At 38.4% G+C, this 19,524-nt stretch overlaps 1 protein-coding gene across 1 annotated transcript; it reads right to left on the reverse strand.

Annotated features, from left to right (window-relative positions):
• Nucleotides 1–231: 231 nt before the first annotated feature.
• LOC132254311 (uncharacterized mitochondrial protein AtMg00810-like) lies at nt 232–1,753 on the reverse strand. The gene has a single exon (XM_059739640.1). It carries the CDS (start codon nt 1,630–1,632, stop codon nt 382–384), a length of 1,251 nt encoding a protein of 416 aa, XP_059595623.1. The 5' UTR covers nt 1,633–1,753; the 3' UTR covers nt 232–381.
• Between the last annotated feature and the right edge of the window lie 17,771 nt (nt 1,754–19,524).

The raw sequence follows: 19,524 nt of genomic DNA on the forward strand, positions 1-19,524 counted from the left end.
AGTAATTGTTGATGTAAAATGAAATGACAAATGCAAGACCTGCACCAGCTGGAAATTACTAGTTTATAGTAGGTGTGTAACTTGTAATTGGATAAAGAAACATAGAAGTGGGACAGAACAAATTAGAGAGTAAGGTAATAAATTTTGGTTGTTGTGCCAAACTGTATAAAAGGCATAAGCCTAATGTGTATTTTTAAAAATATTACTGTTGAGAGAGAGAGAGAGAGAAAGGAGAAAAACCTTATTCACATTCATTGTAATCTCTACTTACAATTGAGAGATATATATATACAAGGCTAGGAGTCCTAACTACCATACATGTGACCTATATTAACAAGGAAAGATAGTATACTATACATACATTATATTCAACACTCCCCCTCAAGCTGGAGCATATACGTCATATGCACCAAGCTTGTTACAAATATATTTAATCCTAGGACCTCTGAGAGATTTAGTGAAGATGTCTGCTAGTTGATCATTTGAATTGACAAAACTTGTAGCAACACATCCTGATGCGATCTTCTCTCTAATGAAATGACAGTCAACTTCAATATGCTTGGTCCTTTCATGAAAGACTGGATTGGATGCAATATGTAATGCGGCCTGGTTATCACAGATGAGTTTCATCTGTTCATCCTTTCCAAATCTCAACTCCTGAAGAAGATGTCTCAACCATATGAGTTCACATGTTGCCAAAGCCATAGCTCGATACTCGGCTTCAGCGCTAGATCTGGCCACTACATCTTGTTTCTTACTCTTCCAAGATATTAGATTACCTCCAATAAAAACACAGTACCCTGAAGTGGAACGTCTATCTGTGGGTGAGCCAGCCCAATCTGCATCTGTGTAACCAACAACTTGAGTATGACCTCTGTTCTCGTACAATACACCTTGGCCTGGTGTACTTTTGATATATCGAAGAATACGGATTACGGCATCCCAATGGCTATCACATGGTGACTGTAGGAATTGACTAACAACACTCACAGGAAAAGAAATGTCTGGACGAGTAATGGTGAGATAGTTCAATTTACCTACGAGCCGTCGATATCTCCCGGGGTCTCCTAAAGGCTCCCCCTGTCCTGGTACAAGTTTGACATTCGGATCCATAGGTGTGTCTACCGGTTTACAGTCTAACATACCGGTTTCTTCCAGGATGTCTAAAGCATACTTCCTTTGGGAAAGGACCACACCAGAACTGGATTGAGCTATCTCAATTCCCAAGAAATACTTGAGTTTCCCCAAGTCTTTGGTCTGAAAGTGGGTAAAAAGATGTTGCTTTAGTTTCTGAATACCATCCTGATCACTGCCTGTAATGACAATGTCGTCCACATAAACAACCAGATAAATACACTGCCCCAAGGAGTTATGATGATAAAAAACTGAATGGTCTGCTGTACTGCGAAGCATGCCAAACTCTTGAACAACAGAACTAAAACGGCTAAACCATGCTCGAGGAGATTGTTTCAAGCCATATAGAGAGCGGCGTAACCTGCACACTAAACCAGACTCCCCCTGAGCAACAAAACCAGGAGGTTGCTCCATATAAACTTCCTCAGCAAGATCACCATGAAGGAAGGCATTTTTAATATCCAACTGATAAAGAGGCCAAGAACACATAGCAGCCATGGACAGAAGCAAGCGGACAGAAGCAATCTTGGCAACAGGGGAGAATGTGTCACCATAATCAGAACCATAAACTTGAGTATAGCCTTTAGCAACTAAGCGGGCCTTAAGGCGATCAACCTGACCATCACGACCAACCTTAACTGCATAGACCCAACGACAACCAACTGTAGATTTACCAGAGGGTAAAACAACAAGATCCCAAGTGCCATTAGAGTGCAGAGCAGCCATTTCATCCACCATTGCCTGTCGCCAGCCTGGATGGGAAAGAGCTTCATGGGTGCTCTTTGGAAGAGAAACAGAGGATATAGCAGAAACAAAAGCAGAATAGGGTGAAGATAATCGATGATAACTCAAAAAATTGTAAATAGGATGAGGATTACGAGTAGAGCGATTACCTTTCCGAACAGCAATAGGTAAGTCATTAGGAGAAGGCAGAGCCGGGGCAGGTGAAGCCAAAGGGATAGGAAGTGAGTCAGCAGGTGCCTCAGGAAAAGGGAGAGGAGCAACGACACGAGGGCGACGATGATAAACCTGAAGTGGTCGAGGGGGCATAGCATCAGGTGGGGAGACAATGGGAATGGGCAAGACTTCAGAAACAGGAAGAGACTCAGAAGAGGTGGAAAAGAATGGTGAGTTCTCATAGAAGGTGACATCAGCGGAGATAAAGTACCGATGAGTCTCAAGGGAATAACAACAATAACCCTTCTGAAGTCTGGAATATCCCAAGAAGAGGCACTTCATGGCTTTGGCGAAAAGCTTGTCCTGTCCAGGAGTGAGAATATGAACAAAGCAAGTACAACCAAAGACACGAGGAGGAAGGAAATAAAGTGGTTGGTCAGGGAAAAGAAGGGAGTGAGGAATCTGATCGTGTAAGACAGAGGAGGGCATACGATTAATCAAATAACAAGCGGTAAGAACAGCGTCCCCCCAAAAACGAAAAGGAACATGATTATGGAGGAGGAGAGTACGAGCTGTCTCAACAAGATGTCGATTCTTGCGTTCAGCTACCCCATTTTGTTGAGGAGTATGAGCACAAGAAGACTGATGAAGAATCCCATGATGAGACATAAACGAAGTAAATTGGGCTGAAAAATATTCCCTGGCATTGTCATTGCGTAACACACGAATAGAAATATTGAACTGGGTTTGGATTTCAGTATAAAATTTCTGGAAAATAGAGAATAACTCAGCTCGATTTTTCATTAAGAATAACCAAGTACATCGAGAATAGTCATCAATGAAAGTGACAAAATACTGAAATCCTAAAGTAGACGCAGTCCGACAAGGACCCCAAACATCAGTGTGGACAAGCTCAAAAGGAGACTTTGCCCGATTATTCAAACGCTTTGGGAACGAGACACGAGTATGTTTCCCAAGCTGACATGACTCACACGGAAGCGACGACAAAGTGGAAAAACGAGGAACCATCTTCTGGAACTTGGAGAGACTAGGGTGGCCCAGACGATTGTGAATGAGGAGAGGAGCATCAGTGGAAATGCAAACTGCAGGAGATGAATCTGAGGTGAGGTGATAGAGGCCTTGAGACTCACGTCCTATGCCAATCGTCTTCCCCGTACTCCGGTCCTGCAAGGTCACAAATTTATCAGAAAAGGTAATAGAGCAATTAAGAGTACGAGTGATTTTGCTGATGGAAATAAGATTAAAAGGACATTCAGGAGTATAAAGGACAGAAGTGAGAGGTAGAGAAGGCAAAGGAAGGGCCAAACCAATACCTTTAGCCACAGTTTGAGAACCATTAGCTAAGGTAACAGTAGGTAAATCAGAGGTAGTAGTAATAGAGGAGAAAAGATCCTTATTACTAGATAGGTGATCAGATGCTCCAGAATCTAGAATCCAGGGTCCAAGAGAAGATGTATGGGTAAGGCAGGCAGAGGCATTACCAGGTTGGGCAACAGAGGCAATAGAAGCCTGAGATGTCTGAGATACGGAGGAGCTCGGAGGCTGAGGCAGCGGAGAATCAGAGGACTGGGCCATATGGGCAGTGCGAGGAGGTCTTCCATGTAACTGATAGCAACGATCGCGAGTGTGGCCAAGTTTATTGCAATAGGTGCAATGAGGACGTTGGCCTCTACCTCGGGTACCACTGCGTCCTCCTCGAGAGGTAGTTTGAGAAACTAACACAGAAGAATCTGAAGCGCTATCAGATGGCAAAGTCTGAGTGGACGAGATACGGAGGAGGCGAGCAAACACATCATCCAAGGACGGAACTGATGAACTACCAAGAATCTGATCACGAATAGGCTCAAGATCCGGACGGAGGCCGATAAGAGTAAGGACCATGAAGAACTTGTCAAGCTGTGTTTGTTGAGCCCCAACATCAGGAGTAAGAGGCATCACAGTCAAGAACTGCTCCTTAAGAGAGGCAATCTGGCCAATATAAGTAGATAGATCCAAGTCCTGTTGGCTAAGATGGACAATAACAGAAGCCACCTTATAAAGACGCTGGATATCATTCGTGTATAATCCTTTGGCCTGAGTCCAAAATTTAAAACAAGTTTTATAGGCCTGAAAATGAAGAAGAATTCGGGGATCAACCGATTGCCATAATACACTACACAACTGTGCATCTATCTTCCTCCACTGTACGCGGTCGACCTCAGGGATATCTGCCTCCTGTGTAATCAAGTGATCCTCATATCCTTGACCCATAAACCAAAGTTCAACAGAGGCAGACCAGGAAAGATAATTTTCACTCCCAACTAATTTCTCCGAAGTAATCATAGGAGATCCAGATATGACAGAGGAAAAAATGGAAGCTTTAGTAGTCATATCCACTTATCTGGAGAATGAAGTATGTTTGGATCGAAGAGAGCCCTAATACGACTTTTGGATTGCAGCGTGGCACCACCGAAAAAGGGAGACGGCCTCAGATCGCGGTGTGGTACCACTAGAAAGGGAGAAGAACACTTCCCAAGGCACGTGCAGGGATTGGAGTGGAGAAAAAGTGGTCGGAGCTTCGCCGGAAAGACTGTTTGGAGGGCCGACGGAGACAAAAATCCCCAAAAGAGGTACGTGCAGGGCTCGGATGGGAGAACCAGGGAGGTGGGAAGGCTGATCGGCGTCAGGCGAAGCTGGAGGAGGAGGCGCGTCGCCAGAAAAGCTCTCACGCGCCCCCACGCGCCGGCGCGTGAGATTCAACCGCCGGCCGGAAAATTGCGCGTGGCCGGCGCGTGGCTGATCTTTTGGTGCTGGTGCCTTCACAAAAGTTGGAGATCTCCTCCAGGCGCTCCTTCTGGTATGGTTGGTGTCGGAAAAATAGTTCGCCGGGAAATTTCGCCGGAAAGTTCGCCGGAAAATTTGCCAGCGGTGAGTGGTTTCTAACGACGATCCGACTGACCGGAAAGTATTGGGAGATGGGGAAGGTGACCGGAAAGAAACACGATCACCGGAAGGTTTCCCGGAGTTGATGACACGGAAAATAGGAAAGAATTAGGTTTTCTTCCTTGGCTCTGATACCATGTTGAGAGAGAGAGAGAGAGAAAGGAGAAAAACCTTATTCACATTCATTGTAATCTCTACTTACAATTGAGAGATATATATATACAAGGCTAGGAGTCCTAACTACCATACATGTGACCTATATTAACAAGGAAAGATAGTATACTATACATACATTATATTCAACAATTACATATCTTCATCTTTGAGAAATACAGGAAGCATTTGTACAGGAAATGGAGAGAGCATCAAAACCAAGTAGAGAAATATCTTTACGAGGATGCACACATGTTGTTCCATTGAATACAAATTTTTATTAACTCATCATTTTGATGTAGCAAGATTGATTATTTTGAGGCATTTGGGTGTGTTCCCTACCTGTGAAAACTAATTCATATTTGTGTCTATCTTAAGGTCAGATGAGTGATACTGCACAGTTATATTAACCAGATCATTCTATTTTCTTTGTTTCTTGTTGGGGCAATAGCAAATCATTAGCTTCATTAGTAATTAGAAAGTGAAGTGTTCAAACTCCCAAGAAGAACAGTACCCAACTTTGAGGTAAGATCTCCACCAGAATTAAACACAATACCGAATGGCATGATTTTTAATCATCTCCTTCTACATATAGAACAGCGGAGCCATGTCACTCCCCTCACCCTCCATTTGCATGCATATGTCCTAACAAACATGTTTTTTTTTTTTTTTTAGGTATCCTAACAAACATGTATTAACTTTCATATATATTATCCACATGATCTATGTACACATAAAAACATAGATCATTAACAATCATTTGGTACAGATCCTTTTTGAGAGTGGATGTCAGGGTCAGGGGGAAATGGAAGTATTCCTCCAACTGCTAATTAATGATTATGCAGCATTCATGTTTCTATAAAAGAGTGGCTATTTTCTGAGGAGTTCGTCTTTTCAACCCTTTCGAGTTTGTGTGGGGATAAAGCCCCTGGGCTTTGGCAATATTGTTGGGACTTAGTGAAAAGTGAGGTGATGGGCTTTTCTTCAGAGTTCTATAAGATAGGCACTTTTGAAAGAAACTTAAATGCCACTTTCATGGCGTTAATCCCAAAAAAGGGAGGTGCAAAGATTTAAAAGATTTCAAATCAATTAGTTTGGTAGGGGCTATACAACTCTAGAAAAAGTTTTGGGTAATAAACTAAAAAGGTAGTGAGAGAAATAGTTTCAAATTTTCAACATGTGCTTGTAGAGGGTAGACAAATTTTAAATGTGATCCTCATAGCAAATAAAGACATTGACTCAAGGTTGAAAACCATAGAGAGTGGGGTCAAATGTAAGCTGGATATCAAAAAGGCTTATGATCATAGCAATCAAGGTTTCTACAAGCGATCTTGGAAAAAATGGGATTTAATCCTTAATGAACAAGATGGATCAAGTGGTGCATCTCCATGGCTCGCTTTTTTGCATTGATTAATGGAATCCTTATAAGATTTTTCTAGAGTTCTAGTGTTTGAAACAAAGTAACCCTCTTTCCTCTTATGATTTCATTATGGCCATGGAGGCACTATTTTATATCGTGAATTAAGGCAAAGGAAAGGGGCTTTATAGCAAGGCTTTCAACTAGTGTCCCACCTATTATTTGTTTATGATACTCTTATTCTAGTACCAATAAGGAGTATATGGAGTACTTGAGCTAGGCATTCAAGTGGTTTGAGGCAAATTTTGGTTTAAAAATTAATTTGGAGAAACTTGAGTTGATGCCAATTAAGGGGTTACTAATATGGAGGACCTGGTTAGGGTTTTGGGTTGTAGAGCGGGTACTCTTCCAAAAAATTATTTGGGCCTTCCATTGGGAACTCTTTCAAATCTCCTCAAGTTTGGAATGAAGTGGAGGAAAGATTACAAAAACAACTCCCCATGCAGAAGAGATAGTACCTATTGAAAGGAAGAAGATAACTTTGATAAAAAGCATCCTATCTAGCATACCAATTTACTACACTCCTTACTTTTCATACCAATAAAGGCAATTCTAAGGCTGGGGCATATTCAAAGGGATTTCCTTTAACGGGGATGAGCACTTAAGAGAAAGCCACTTGCAGTTCGTGTATTGATCAACATTCTGCATAGAAAAGAAGGGTGAGGGCTTGAGTATTAGAAGCTTGTCCATTAAAAAGAAGATTCTTCTTAGTACATGGTGTTGGAGATTCACAATTGAAAGTGAATCCCTTTGGATGCTAGTGATTACAAGAAAGCATGGGGAGCAAAAGGGGGGATGGTACAGTAAAAAGAGTGAAGGAAGGGAGGTTATGGAAGACAATCAAAAGTGAGTGGGAGGTGTTTAACAGTAAGATTGTATTTAGGGTGAGAAATGATTGAAGGGTAAAATTTTAGAAGGATAGGTGGTGTGGTGACAAATCCTTAGGAGAGGCTTTTCCTGCATTATTTTCAATAGTCACTGCTAAAGATGCATGAGTAGCCAAGGTATGAGAGCAGAATGTGGAGAAAGATTGTTGGAACCCCAAGTTCACAAGACATTCACAATAAGGAGTTGGGTGAGGTGGAGGCTTTTTTTTTTAGAAGTACAAGCGCAAATGACATTGGGGATATAGAGAATAATATGATCTGGGAAATTCACAATTAAATATCTATATTCTTCCTTATCAAAGGGCATAACAGAGGCATAAAGGTTTGCAAAAATATAACAGGAACAGGAAACCATCATTCACATGCATTAAAAGCAGTAAGAAAACTATTATAAATCATTATTGCTACAAAACAACACGACTGAAATCAAGAAGCCAAAACTGGATGACATGCAAGAACAAACATCTTTTGCCTGTATACTGAAAAAATATTTAGAGTTACCATGTCCGTGGTCATGTTCATGATGATGATGATGATGATGGTAATCATGGTCATGATCATGATTGTGGCCGTGAGTCACATGATCTTCCTTTACATCTTCTGGATTGACAGCACTCTCAATCCTAGCAAGGTTCCAACAGATGTTTGCTTACAACCCCAAATCACAAAAAGATGCCCAAAAAGCCAGAAAGATAGCAAAGTCTTCATGAAGCCAAACAATGAAGTACTCCATCTGTCAAGAGCATAGAACTGTTTCTTCTTTGTTGTTTCATTGTCTCTTTTTCATGGGCAGTAAATCCTAATGCAGAAGGTAAATAAAGGAGGCCATAAGTAGACACAGAAAAGATAAACAAAACGAAAACAAGCACACAAACAAACAAACACTGACACCAGCAGAGGAACTAAAATAAAACAGTAAAATGTGAGGTCAAGCTGCTTCTGCACAGAACAGGCCAGAAATAAAAACCTAAAAGGGAACTCTGTGGGCTACTGATGAGGATGAGATCCATAGCAATAAGGATTTGACTAGGCAATCCTTCTGCTTTGGTAGACACAAGTGAGCCCATTGGATATAGTTGTCCAAGAGAGACGTGTTTTTGTTCCTTTCAAGCTCCCACCCCTGCCCAACAGCTTTTACCTTCTAGAGATCGGCACAAAACTATTCTGAGGAACAGAGTAACTAGAGTCTGCATCCATCTGCCAAATACATTGTAGATGAAAACGACGTTAACCAACCTCACTTCTCACCATAATGCACAAATTTTAGATGACAAGCATCCCCTTTACCTTGCAGAAGGTTTGGTCAGCATCAACTATAAAATCAAAGTGACAAGATGATGCAATACCTTAACCCTAATTTCTGGATTTCACGGTTAATTAATTACTTTGGGTTATGCTAATAATGAAGAATGTGCGTACTATGTAACTACGGGGCCATAAAGAAGGGGTTATTTCTACCCTGAATTATTCAACGTTATCACAGAAATTCTCTTAGATCAAGGCTAAGAATAAATTCAATAAAACTCAAGAGGTACTTTGGCAAATCTGTAGGAATGTATAGAAAACCTAAAATGAGCTTAAGCAAAAATAGGGTCTTTAACCTCCTTAAAGACAATTGTTCTGTGGAGAGAGAAAGAGAGAGAGGGAGAGACAGACAGACAGACAGAGAGAACGCTTTCATAAATCTGTTCAGAAAAAGAGAACTCTATTTCCTTGAGCATTCCCAAAGGAATTTGAGACATGGTAAGTAAACTAATTCCTTCTTCATAATCCAGAGATCTAGAGGTCTTGGGTGGATGAAAGCAACCATAGAAAAAGGTAGGAAACTCATATGTCTAAAACGTAAGAAAATAAGTTGTATTCAGTCCCTAGACATAGGCCTCAAATCATTTATTCAGTGTTAATCCATGTTAATAAGACACCAAAATCTTTAGATATATATGTGAGATGAAAATAACTTGATTTTGAACACATAGGACAAGAAATCAGATTCTTGGAATTGTAATTTGTTTGGTGATCTAGAATTTTGTCCAGTTCGATTGAATGGGATGATGACCTGATATCAAGGCAGAATTTCAATAGATTGAACCAATGCCTCGATTAATCGACATGGAAAAAATCCACCATTACCAAAATGAGTACCTGAGATCAGAAATTGTGAAAGCATTTGTGAACTAAATTAATTGTGTCTAACTTTAAGGGAAGGGTCGCCCAGAGATAAAAGAAAAGAGTCAACTACAGTGAAGGGTAAGGGGTTATAGTATAGCTTGTTATTTTGGTAAGAACTTTTCTTTGAGAACCCTGTGAAGGAAATCATATAGTTTAGCCCATTTTATTACATATGGACTTTTAATAACGCTGAAAATGTACAACAAGCTACTTCTTTGAGTATGCATTCTTGGTTTCTGAGAAAATGTTTATTTGAACAAATAGTGTCAGAATCACTTGAATGTGCTGTGTGGATTACTTGTTTCACTTTAATGGGCGAGGGGAGAAAGGGGCAAGCTGCCGACCTTTACATCTCTTAATGGGGGTTACCATACATTGTGCCTAACCAATAGGTGGTAAATTATTGACCTAAGGCACCATGCCATGATCCGTTCAGGCACCATTTGTTATCAAACACTAAGCTAGCTACACTATTTGGCCCTAGCCAACAAGATGCTATTTTCTTGGCCTTTTACATCTGTTAGGACTCGATGAATTGTAGTTAAGACCTTTTTATGGGTATCTGTCTTAAAAACTCGAGAATTTGAGAAAACATGATTTTTGGAATTATATGAACTTTAAACTCAATGAGAATTTGTTAAATTGCCAAAATGCCTGTGACATATGCTTTGAAAATCTTATGTCTGGCTAACAGGTTCTACTTCTACAAAAGGGCATGTCTTACTTTAGACACAATTTTTTTTTTATAGGTAATCAAAATCAATTAATAAAAAGTAACACCAGAGAAAGCGCTCCAAAGTACATAGGAAGTATACTAAAAAACACCTCAAAGTAACACAAAAACATAAAAAAAACATCAACAACAACCCCCTTAGCCCGAACCCATACACTCCACAAAATCTACAAAGGAATGAGACCTAAGAACTATGTGCATCTTGCACCAAGCCCAAAGATTACAAGCAAATGAGGATTTCAACCCTTGAATTGACCAACCCTCACTATCAAACATCCTACTATTTCTTTCATTCCAAACAGTCCAAAAAAGGTATAAAGGAGCAACCCACCACGTCTTCTTCCTTTTCTTTCCCACGAAAGAACCCTACCATCCTAACAATGCCTCTCTAACCGATGAGAGGAGCACTCATGCCACACCAAAAAGGGAGAACAAAAGATGTCATAAAACTCTTGTTTTAGCACAATGAAGGAGAATATGATTCACGGATTCTTCCTCTTTAAGGCAAAGAAAACATCTATTCGCCAAATACCACCCTCTCCTTTGAATATGATCTAGATTTAGAACCTTCCTCCAAGTAGCTTCCCAAGCAAAAAAGACCACCCTCGGTGGCACCCATGAGATCAATCACCTTTGTTAGGAAAACGCTCTGTCTTCCTAGCTCCCACGCCCTGAATAAGGATTTGACAGAGAAAGTCCCATCCTTGGACTCAGTCCACATAATATCATCCTCTTTGTCCTTGGACACCCTCCTCCCATGCAATCTCAGAAGGAAATGCTCCAAGCTCTCCATCTCCCAGTCATCAAAATGCCTAAAAAAGTAAGGAGCACAACACCCTCCCTCAGAAGAATGACTCCAAACCAACTCTACCCACACCTCCTTGGAAGAAGCTACAACAAATAAAGAAGGAAAAGAGATGCACAAAGGCTCATCACCATACCACTTGTCCTTCCAAAACCTCACCTTTCTACTATCCCCCACCAAAAAGGAAACTTTGTAGCTTAACACATCCCCCTCCTTTTTAATGGCTTTCCACAACCCTACCCCGTATACTTCCCTCACCTATTAGATTATTTTAGAGACACCATCTTGAATTGTTGTTTGCTCTACCCTATTGGATTATTGTTTGTAACATGGGTTGCGAGCCCACCCCTGAAATTATTTTGTAGTAAAGAGCAATCGGGCAAGAAGTGATATGATGAGGAGTTAGGGTTGGTCACTGAGCGGGCTTCTATGATAGGACTTGGGAGCTGCTCATAAAAAGGATTTGTGCTACCCATAATTTTGATTTTGGGATGTCTATATTAGTAATTGGATTCTAGAACTTTCAGAGGTGGACTTATGATATTAGTTGTTGATGTTAATTCTGAACTCTCAACTATCTTGTTTATCCATGAAATGAATAATAAATAGCATAAAATAAAAGGTGTGTCGTCCTTGCAAAAATGCCTTGGGTATCAAGTGACACTTGCTTATAAGCACCTTGCTTGAGGCAACACAAAGCATTTCACACACACCTCCCTGTACCCTGGGCTTTTTTTGCTCCTAGACTTTCTTTTAACAACTACAGATTTCATGCATTACTAAAGGAGGAAATCAAATGGAAGCACAAAAGCGTATTAAGAAAAATGAAACACAAAGAAATGGAAAAAAAAAAAAGGGGAGAGGGGGAGGAGGAGAAGGAGGAGGAGGAGGAGGAGAACAAACTAAAGCTATCAATGTAAAACAACTAAGCATATCACCAGTAGCATGTAAATAGATAACGCACAAATCAAAGATAAATTTTTTTATCAGAAGTGGCTAGAAATGAAAATACACTAAATCAACCGCAACCTAATAAATAAGTTAGCTTATAGACAATGGAAATGTTTACGCCCTACAACAAAGGGAAGATAGAGAAATAACCTCTCCAAATCAAAGCCTCCTACTCCAAGTACATAATCCAAGTCAACTTTTCCAAACCCTGTCCGCTTGAGATAAGCCATACGATTTATATTCTACTTTCAGCAAAAGTACCACACCACAGTTCAACACATCCAAAATGAAACAGTAAGAAAAATGAAATCCATCCAAACAAGATTCATGAGTATAATACCCGGAGAAATCCAACACATTCAGTTAGTCAAAATGCTACATATCTATAAAGGAAAAGCATTGACAACTCTATCATATGCCTTAAGACTTTGGTGATATTTTCTGGCCTATCAAAAAAATAAAAAACATATGCCTTAAGACTTCATGATGTAGAACACGAAGTATAAGGAATAAAGTCAAATTGGGTGGGTTCTTGGTGAAGGAAAGGGTGGTTGTTTTTGGTTGTTCTCTCCCTTTAAAGTTGTGCCTTTTGGCACCCTTTCTATACATCTTGTATATCTTGGTGTATAGCATCGTCATTTGATATTTATACTATTTACCTTTTCACTTATTAAAAAAATGGATAGAAAAAAGTTTAGTTGTCTTAAAATTATCGTCGTGGTTTTATATCATACAAAGATTATGCAAGGCATTATGATTGTAAAGGAAGGAAATCCCTTTCATCGCACCAAACATAGAGATAACATGGAGCAAAATGGATAGGAAGAGAGATTAGCATCTGCAGTTGGGGATTGATGGTGTTCTAAGGGATCATAATGGCTAAGAGGTTAAAGCCTTCTTTAGACCTACAACAATGAGGTTAGCCATAAAAGAACAAACCCTTGCATTGTTGAAAAGCTTGCTTCAAGCAAGATCTATATGCTGAACTACTGCCATCAAAGAAGGGTGTCATGCCAACCCAAGCAGAGTAGACCCATAACAAACATGATCAACAACCGCCCTAGATGCCCTTAGACTTCATTCTTCAAGTAAATTCATGATTACTAATAACTTGATTGAAGGTGATTCATCAATTCTTATAATGTGGGCATCACACAGAAATAGAGATCCATGTGAGTTCAATGGTTGGTTCTGCAAAATTATCAATGTCAATACTAGTTTGAATAGCTATTTTTCTAGGATCTCATTTGGCTAATTAGTTGCGAATCAATTGGTCAAATAAGGACAAAGACAATTAGAGTTCTTTGAAGAGGATGTTATGCCACCACGAGGTGTATGCTCTTTAGCTTTTATAACAGTTGCTTCTTTTTTGCTTTTATAATCCTTCTTTAGCTTCTTGAAGGAACCCTCATCCTCCTTTTACTTTCAAATTCGTAATGAATTACCATTTGAATAGTTGTTGCTGACTAATAAAAAAAGGATTATAGGATTGGGCAAGTTTGGAGAATTATTTAAGAGGAAACCCGATTAACAAGAGAAATGTATTGTTTATGAAGCTTAAGAAGATAATTGAGAAGCTCTCATAAAATAAAAAACCGAAGAGAATTGAGAAGCAACACAATTTCAAAATTAGCACATGGAATGAAATGCACGAAGACAAATATGATGATGCAATTCTAGGCGCTAGATCATATGATGGAGTTATAAGAATTTCCATTCATACAAATAAAGAGGCATGAAAGCAGTGGAGCAAACCTCTAAGTTTGATTATCTTTTTATATAGTTTGGTTTAATGAAGTAATGAATAAATGGCATCTTACTACCAACGGGTCCCAATCCAACCATTTGAGATGAAATGGGGTGGTTCATGTCAACCTAGAAGATACTTGAGAATATGCATTGATGGCAAAAAACAAAAAATAAAGGGTTTGAAGTTCAGTGAAAGAAAGCCATATCTGGAAACCTAAATGATGAGTCAGAGACTAATAAAAGTGTTGTTCAGTGAAAACAAAATCAATTGGGGACTGTCATCAGTGACATGAATATTGATGTTGATTAGGAGTGGAAAATGGAAGGAAATAACAAGCTTGGAATGTCAAACAACACTACTTCAAGTTCCTTACAACAAAGTAGCAAATTATAGATTTGATCATTTGCTTGTGCAAAAAAGGAAGACACTACTTACCCATGTCCACAACAAAGGGAGACATAAATACAATTTTTAAGATGAAGATAAGGAACAATGACGGGCCAACGTAATGAATATCATAATGAATAGGACAAAACGATATTCTTCCAGTGCAAGGGGAATCATTGGCTTTGCAATGAGCAACGAAATACTGAAGGTTTAGGAAAGTTAGAGAAGACAATTCTTTTTGTGCTGGAGTCTTTTGTCATAGTAAGATGTGTAATATTATTCTTGATGTCAGTAGCAGCCAGAACACTGTTTCAGTGAAGGTTGTTAAAAAGTTGAGGTTATCCATTTAAAAGCATCCTAATCTTTATAAGGTTGCATAATTTCAAAATGGAAATAAAGCACCCTACTTCTTTTCATCCGGTTACATTTACTAGGTGATAATATAGATTTATTTTTATTATTTTTATTTTATAGGCAAAAGAGCAATAGGTATATTAAAGACCCAAAAAAGGCTACACCAAGTACACAGGAAATATACATGTGAATACCAAATAAAAAAACACAAAAACCCTCCTCTTATTGATAAAATCAATCGTAGAGAATGACTCTTGCCCTAAACCCCCTTTGGTCCATTCTAAAAAGTTACATAGAAAATAGAATTTTAGCTCTAGATCTAAAAACTCATTATCAAAAACCCTTCCATTTCACTCTTTCCAAATAATCCAAAACAAATAAAGAGGAGCAACATTCCACGCCTTATTTCTCCTCTTCCTAATGGATCCAGCTATGCTAACTAAGTAGCATTGCTTGGATTGAGGTATGCAACACCTAAACCATTCCAAACAAGGAGATGACCAATTGCTATCACAAATTTGCCTTAGAACAATGAAGAATGATGTGATTGCAAGATTTCTCCTCGCCTTTGCATAGAAAACATCTGTTCACCAAAGTCCAACTTCTCTTCTTCGAGTTGTCCTTAGTTAGAATCCCTTTCCAAGTTGCTTCCCTAAAAATAATCACTTTTATTAGAGCCCAAGAATTCCAAATAAGCCTTGCATAGAAACAATCTAAACCCCTTTAAACCATCTTATCATAGAAAGATTTAACTGAAAACTAGCCTCCCTTAGTAGTCATATACACCACTTTCTCATCCACCTCCCTACTCACTGATTTACCATGCAAACACAGAAGGAGTGCTTCAACACAACCTAACTCCCAATCTTGGAAATTTCTTACAAAATGGGGGTTCCAACACCCCTAAATTTAGTTTGTTCTTAATCATCACATACCCAAGCCTCCTTTGAAGTGGCTATAGTGAACAAAAAGGGGAAAGAGGTCCTCAAATGGTGTCCCCACACCAAATGTCCTTCCAAAATCTTACCATTCTTCTATTGCCCAAAACATAGGAAATCTTACTTTTGAAAACATCTCATCATTTCCTTATAGCCTTCCTCAATCCTACGCAAAGTTGTGAAAGGCGCACCTAGGCTCCAAACGGTGCGACGTGACCCTCCGGTTGTATCACCTAAAGGCAGGCAACACCCTCTTCATGAAAGCACCGCTTAGGCGCACAGGGTGCTCGCCTCCGGCAAGGCACGACGCGGTCCACTATCTCTTTCTTCTTCTTCTTCTTTTTCTTTGATTTTCTTCTCTGACGACGAGTTGTAGATGGTAGAAGAGAAGCCCTTTTTTTTTAGACCAAAATGACGTTGTTTGGTCTGTTCTTTTAAAAGAATAAGGTCCAAAATGACGTTGTTTTGGTCCTTGTTGTCTTAAAAAAAAAAAAAAAAACCAAAACGGCATCGCTTTGGCTCCTTTTATTTTAAAAAGAACAGGCCAAAACAATGATGTTTTGGAGCCTATTATTTTAAAATAAAAAAAAAATTAAAAACAGGCCAAAACGACGTTGTTTTGGCCTTGTTTTTTCATTCCAACCCCCTTTTCTGGTTGTTTTCAACCCAACAACACCCTTAAAATTTGCCTTAGCCTCTACTGTGCTATGAATAAGTGAAGAAGACGAAGAAGATGAGGAAAAATAGAGGAAAATATGAGAAAATGAGGAAAAATAAATGTACCGTTCCAAGACCTTGGTATTTTTCTCTTTTCTTCACTTTTCTGTATTTTTTTTTCCGTTCTTGTATCATAACTCTCATTGACATTTCTTTTTTTAAATAAATATTTTATTTTGACATGAAAAGTTTACTAAATAAAAATAAACAAATAAAAAACACTTTCATGTGTTTATTTTTTGTTAATATGATATGCATATTTATTTTTTTTTATTTTTCAATTTTTTATTTTCTTAATTTAATTATAATTATTTTATTATAGTATAGATAATTTGTTTGCAAGATGGATAATGAGAGTAAAACTCAATTGGACTCTAGTGCAAGTGGAAGAAGAGATTTCGGATGGAAGTATGCTCGTTTGCTTAATGAAAAAGATTTGAACACCATCATATTCATTTTTTGTGATAAAGTAACCAAATGAGGCATATATAGACACAAACAACATCATGTTGGTGGATATAGAAATGGTAAAAAGTGTAGAAAATGTTCGAAACATGTTAGAGAATAAATGGAAGGGGAAATGAATACGGGGAGCGAAAATGTTAATGAAGATTTGTTTGGCTAGGAAGATGAAGACTTTGGTGAGGAGATTAGTAGTAGAATGTGATTATTGGTGCACAAGAAGCAGGTAATTACTAATTTTTGAATTGTTATATTGTTTGAGACTTTTAGTAAGTATAGTCTTTTGTCACATGTTTTAAATATTTGTTATATATGAATTGCAAGAATGGGAATTGAACCTCCATCTCCATATGAAATAAAGAACAAGTACTTGGAAATGGACTACAAAGAAACGGAAGCCTATGTGAACCAACAAAAAGAAAAATGGAAGACATATGGGTGCACAATAATGTTAGATGGGTGGACAAGGCCCATGAAATCAAGTATTATTAATTTCATGGTTTATTCAAAAGGGACCACGGTGTTCCTTAAGTCAGTTGATGCATCGAACAATATCAAAGACCACAAGTATATATATGAGCTATTGAAGACTGTTATTAAAGAAGTCGGTCAAGAAAATGTGGTCCAAATTGTCACAGATAACGGGTCGGCGTTTGTGAAAGCAGGGAAACTATTGATGAAGAAGTTTAACTTATATTGGACTCCGTGTGCGGCATACTGCATCAACTTAATCTTTGAAGACATTGGTAAAAGACCCAGTGTTACAAATATGATAAACAATGCTCACAAGATAACTAACTTCATTTACAACCATAGTTGGTTACTTGCACAAATGAGAAAGTATTGTGGTGGAGACATTGTTCGACAAAGAGCTACAAGGTTTGCTACCAATTATATTGCTCTTGATAATCTTCTTAAAAAAATGGTTGATTTGAAAAAATTGTTTATAAGTGATGAATGGGCACAACACAAGCTCAATCAGACAAAAATTGGACGAAATTTAGAGCAATTATTGTTTGACCATGCGTATTGGGACAGAGTGGCAAATATAGTTTCATTATATGAGCCATTATACGTGGTGCTTCGACTTATGGATTCTGAAGTTGTTACCATAATGTTGTTTGTGTACGAGCTTATGCAAGTGATGAAAGAGAACCTTATTCGTCAAGGAGCTAGAGATTGGATTTTCAAAATAATAAAAGATCATTGGGAGAAAATACTAAAACATCCACTTCATGTAGCAGGTACTTAAGTACTATCTATCTTTATAAGTTTTTACTCTGTATTTAATTTTCTTTAACAAAATACTAAATCTAATTAATTTTATTGTAGCATACTTCTTGAATCCAATATTTCAATATAGACGTGGAGTTGGTAGTGATCCAAAACTACTTCAAGCGGTTTATGACGTTTTTGCAAAATTAAACCCAACTACCGAATCTCTTGGTCAATGTGGAAATGAGGTAAATAGAAAACTGTTATTTTTGTCAATAAAACAATAATTTCATTCACCAATTTATTTGAACGTTTACTAACAAATATGATATTAACAAATTAAATGTTGAATATATAACTTGTGCTTTTTTGAGATGCAAAAACAAGATTCGGTAGTCCAGCGACAATTGTAGCAAGGTCAACCATGGTGCCCATTGAGTATTTATAGGAAAAATTGATTATCATTATTGCAAATTCACCACATAAGTATTTATATAATTATGAAATTGGTTGCAACTAAATGGTGGTTCATGTATGGGAATTAAATACCTACATTGAGAAAGTTAGTCATCAAAGTTCTCTCACAAACTATGTCATCTTCTACTTGTGAGAAAAATTGGAGCATGTTTGCTCTCATCCACACAAAGCAACGAAATCATTTGGCTTACCCTCGACTGGAGCAATTAGTTTTTTGTTACTATAATATGAGGCTAAAGTTACGCGATATGGAGGCAGAAAATGATCGAGTTGCTAAAAAATATTACTTTGATCTTCTTGACATTTCAACCAAGGTGGGTGAAGAATAAGATAATTAGTTGTTCCAATGGGTTAGGCCTATAACACTTGGATGATGATGTTGGAAATCTTGATCCACGAATTGCCTCTCATGCTCGAGAATTTAAAGTTAATGTTGAATGTGTGTTATCCAAAGAAGTTCACTTTGAAAGTTTTAGCAAAAATACTGAGGATTCATTTTAGGCGGCATTGAATTCCCATTAAGAGGTTGACTCCACAAGTGTTGGCCATAATAGTAGACCTAGTGTTGCAGGTACTTCTGCTTTTAGTTACGATGGTTCAAGAGGTGGAACTGATGATTGAGGTGATAATGCGGGAGGAGATATCTAGGAAAGTCAACAAAGTCAATATCCAATGAGTCAATTTACCTATGAAAATGATTTCACATACTGCACACATGATGAAGACCATGGCTCTAGAAGAGTTGGTCTAGGCATAGGAGCTATTAGGAAGCCCTATAGAGGAAGAGAACGAATAATGGAACCATATAACTAGGAGTTACTTTCAAGGAGTTTTGAATCTATGAGTGTAGGGACTTAATTTAGTGACTCCTCAAATGAGGCTAACGTCTACCCTCCTCATGTGATGAGTTATGGTCAACCTTCAAGTTCAACCGATGAAGAGTATGGTATGTTGAGTTACTCCCCTTCCGCACAAATGTCATACCAAGTTTCATATTATATGGAAGGAGGATTTGACATTAACACATGGATGAACCTTGAGTATCCTATCCATGTAAAGGCAGTGGGCATGACTCAATAGATATATGCATGGCATGTTAGAATTTTTAACCAATATTATCAAGGCTCATTGAGTT

Source organism: Vitis vinifera, chromosome 9 (assembly GCF_030704535.1).
Source record: "Vitis vinifera cultivar Pinot Noir 40024 chromosome 9, ASM3070453v1".
NCBI lineage: Eukaryota > Viridiplantae > Streptophyta > Magnoliopsida > Vitales > Vitaceae > Vitis > Vitis vinifera.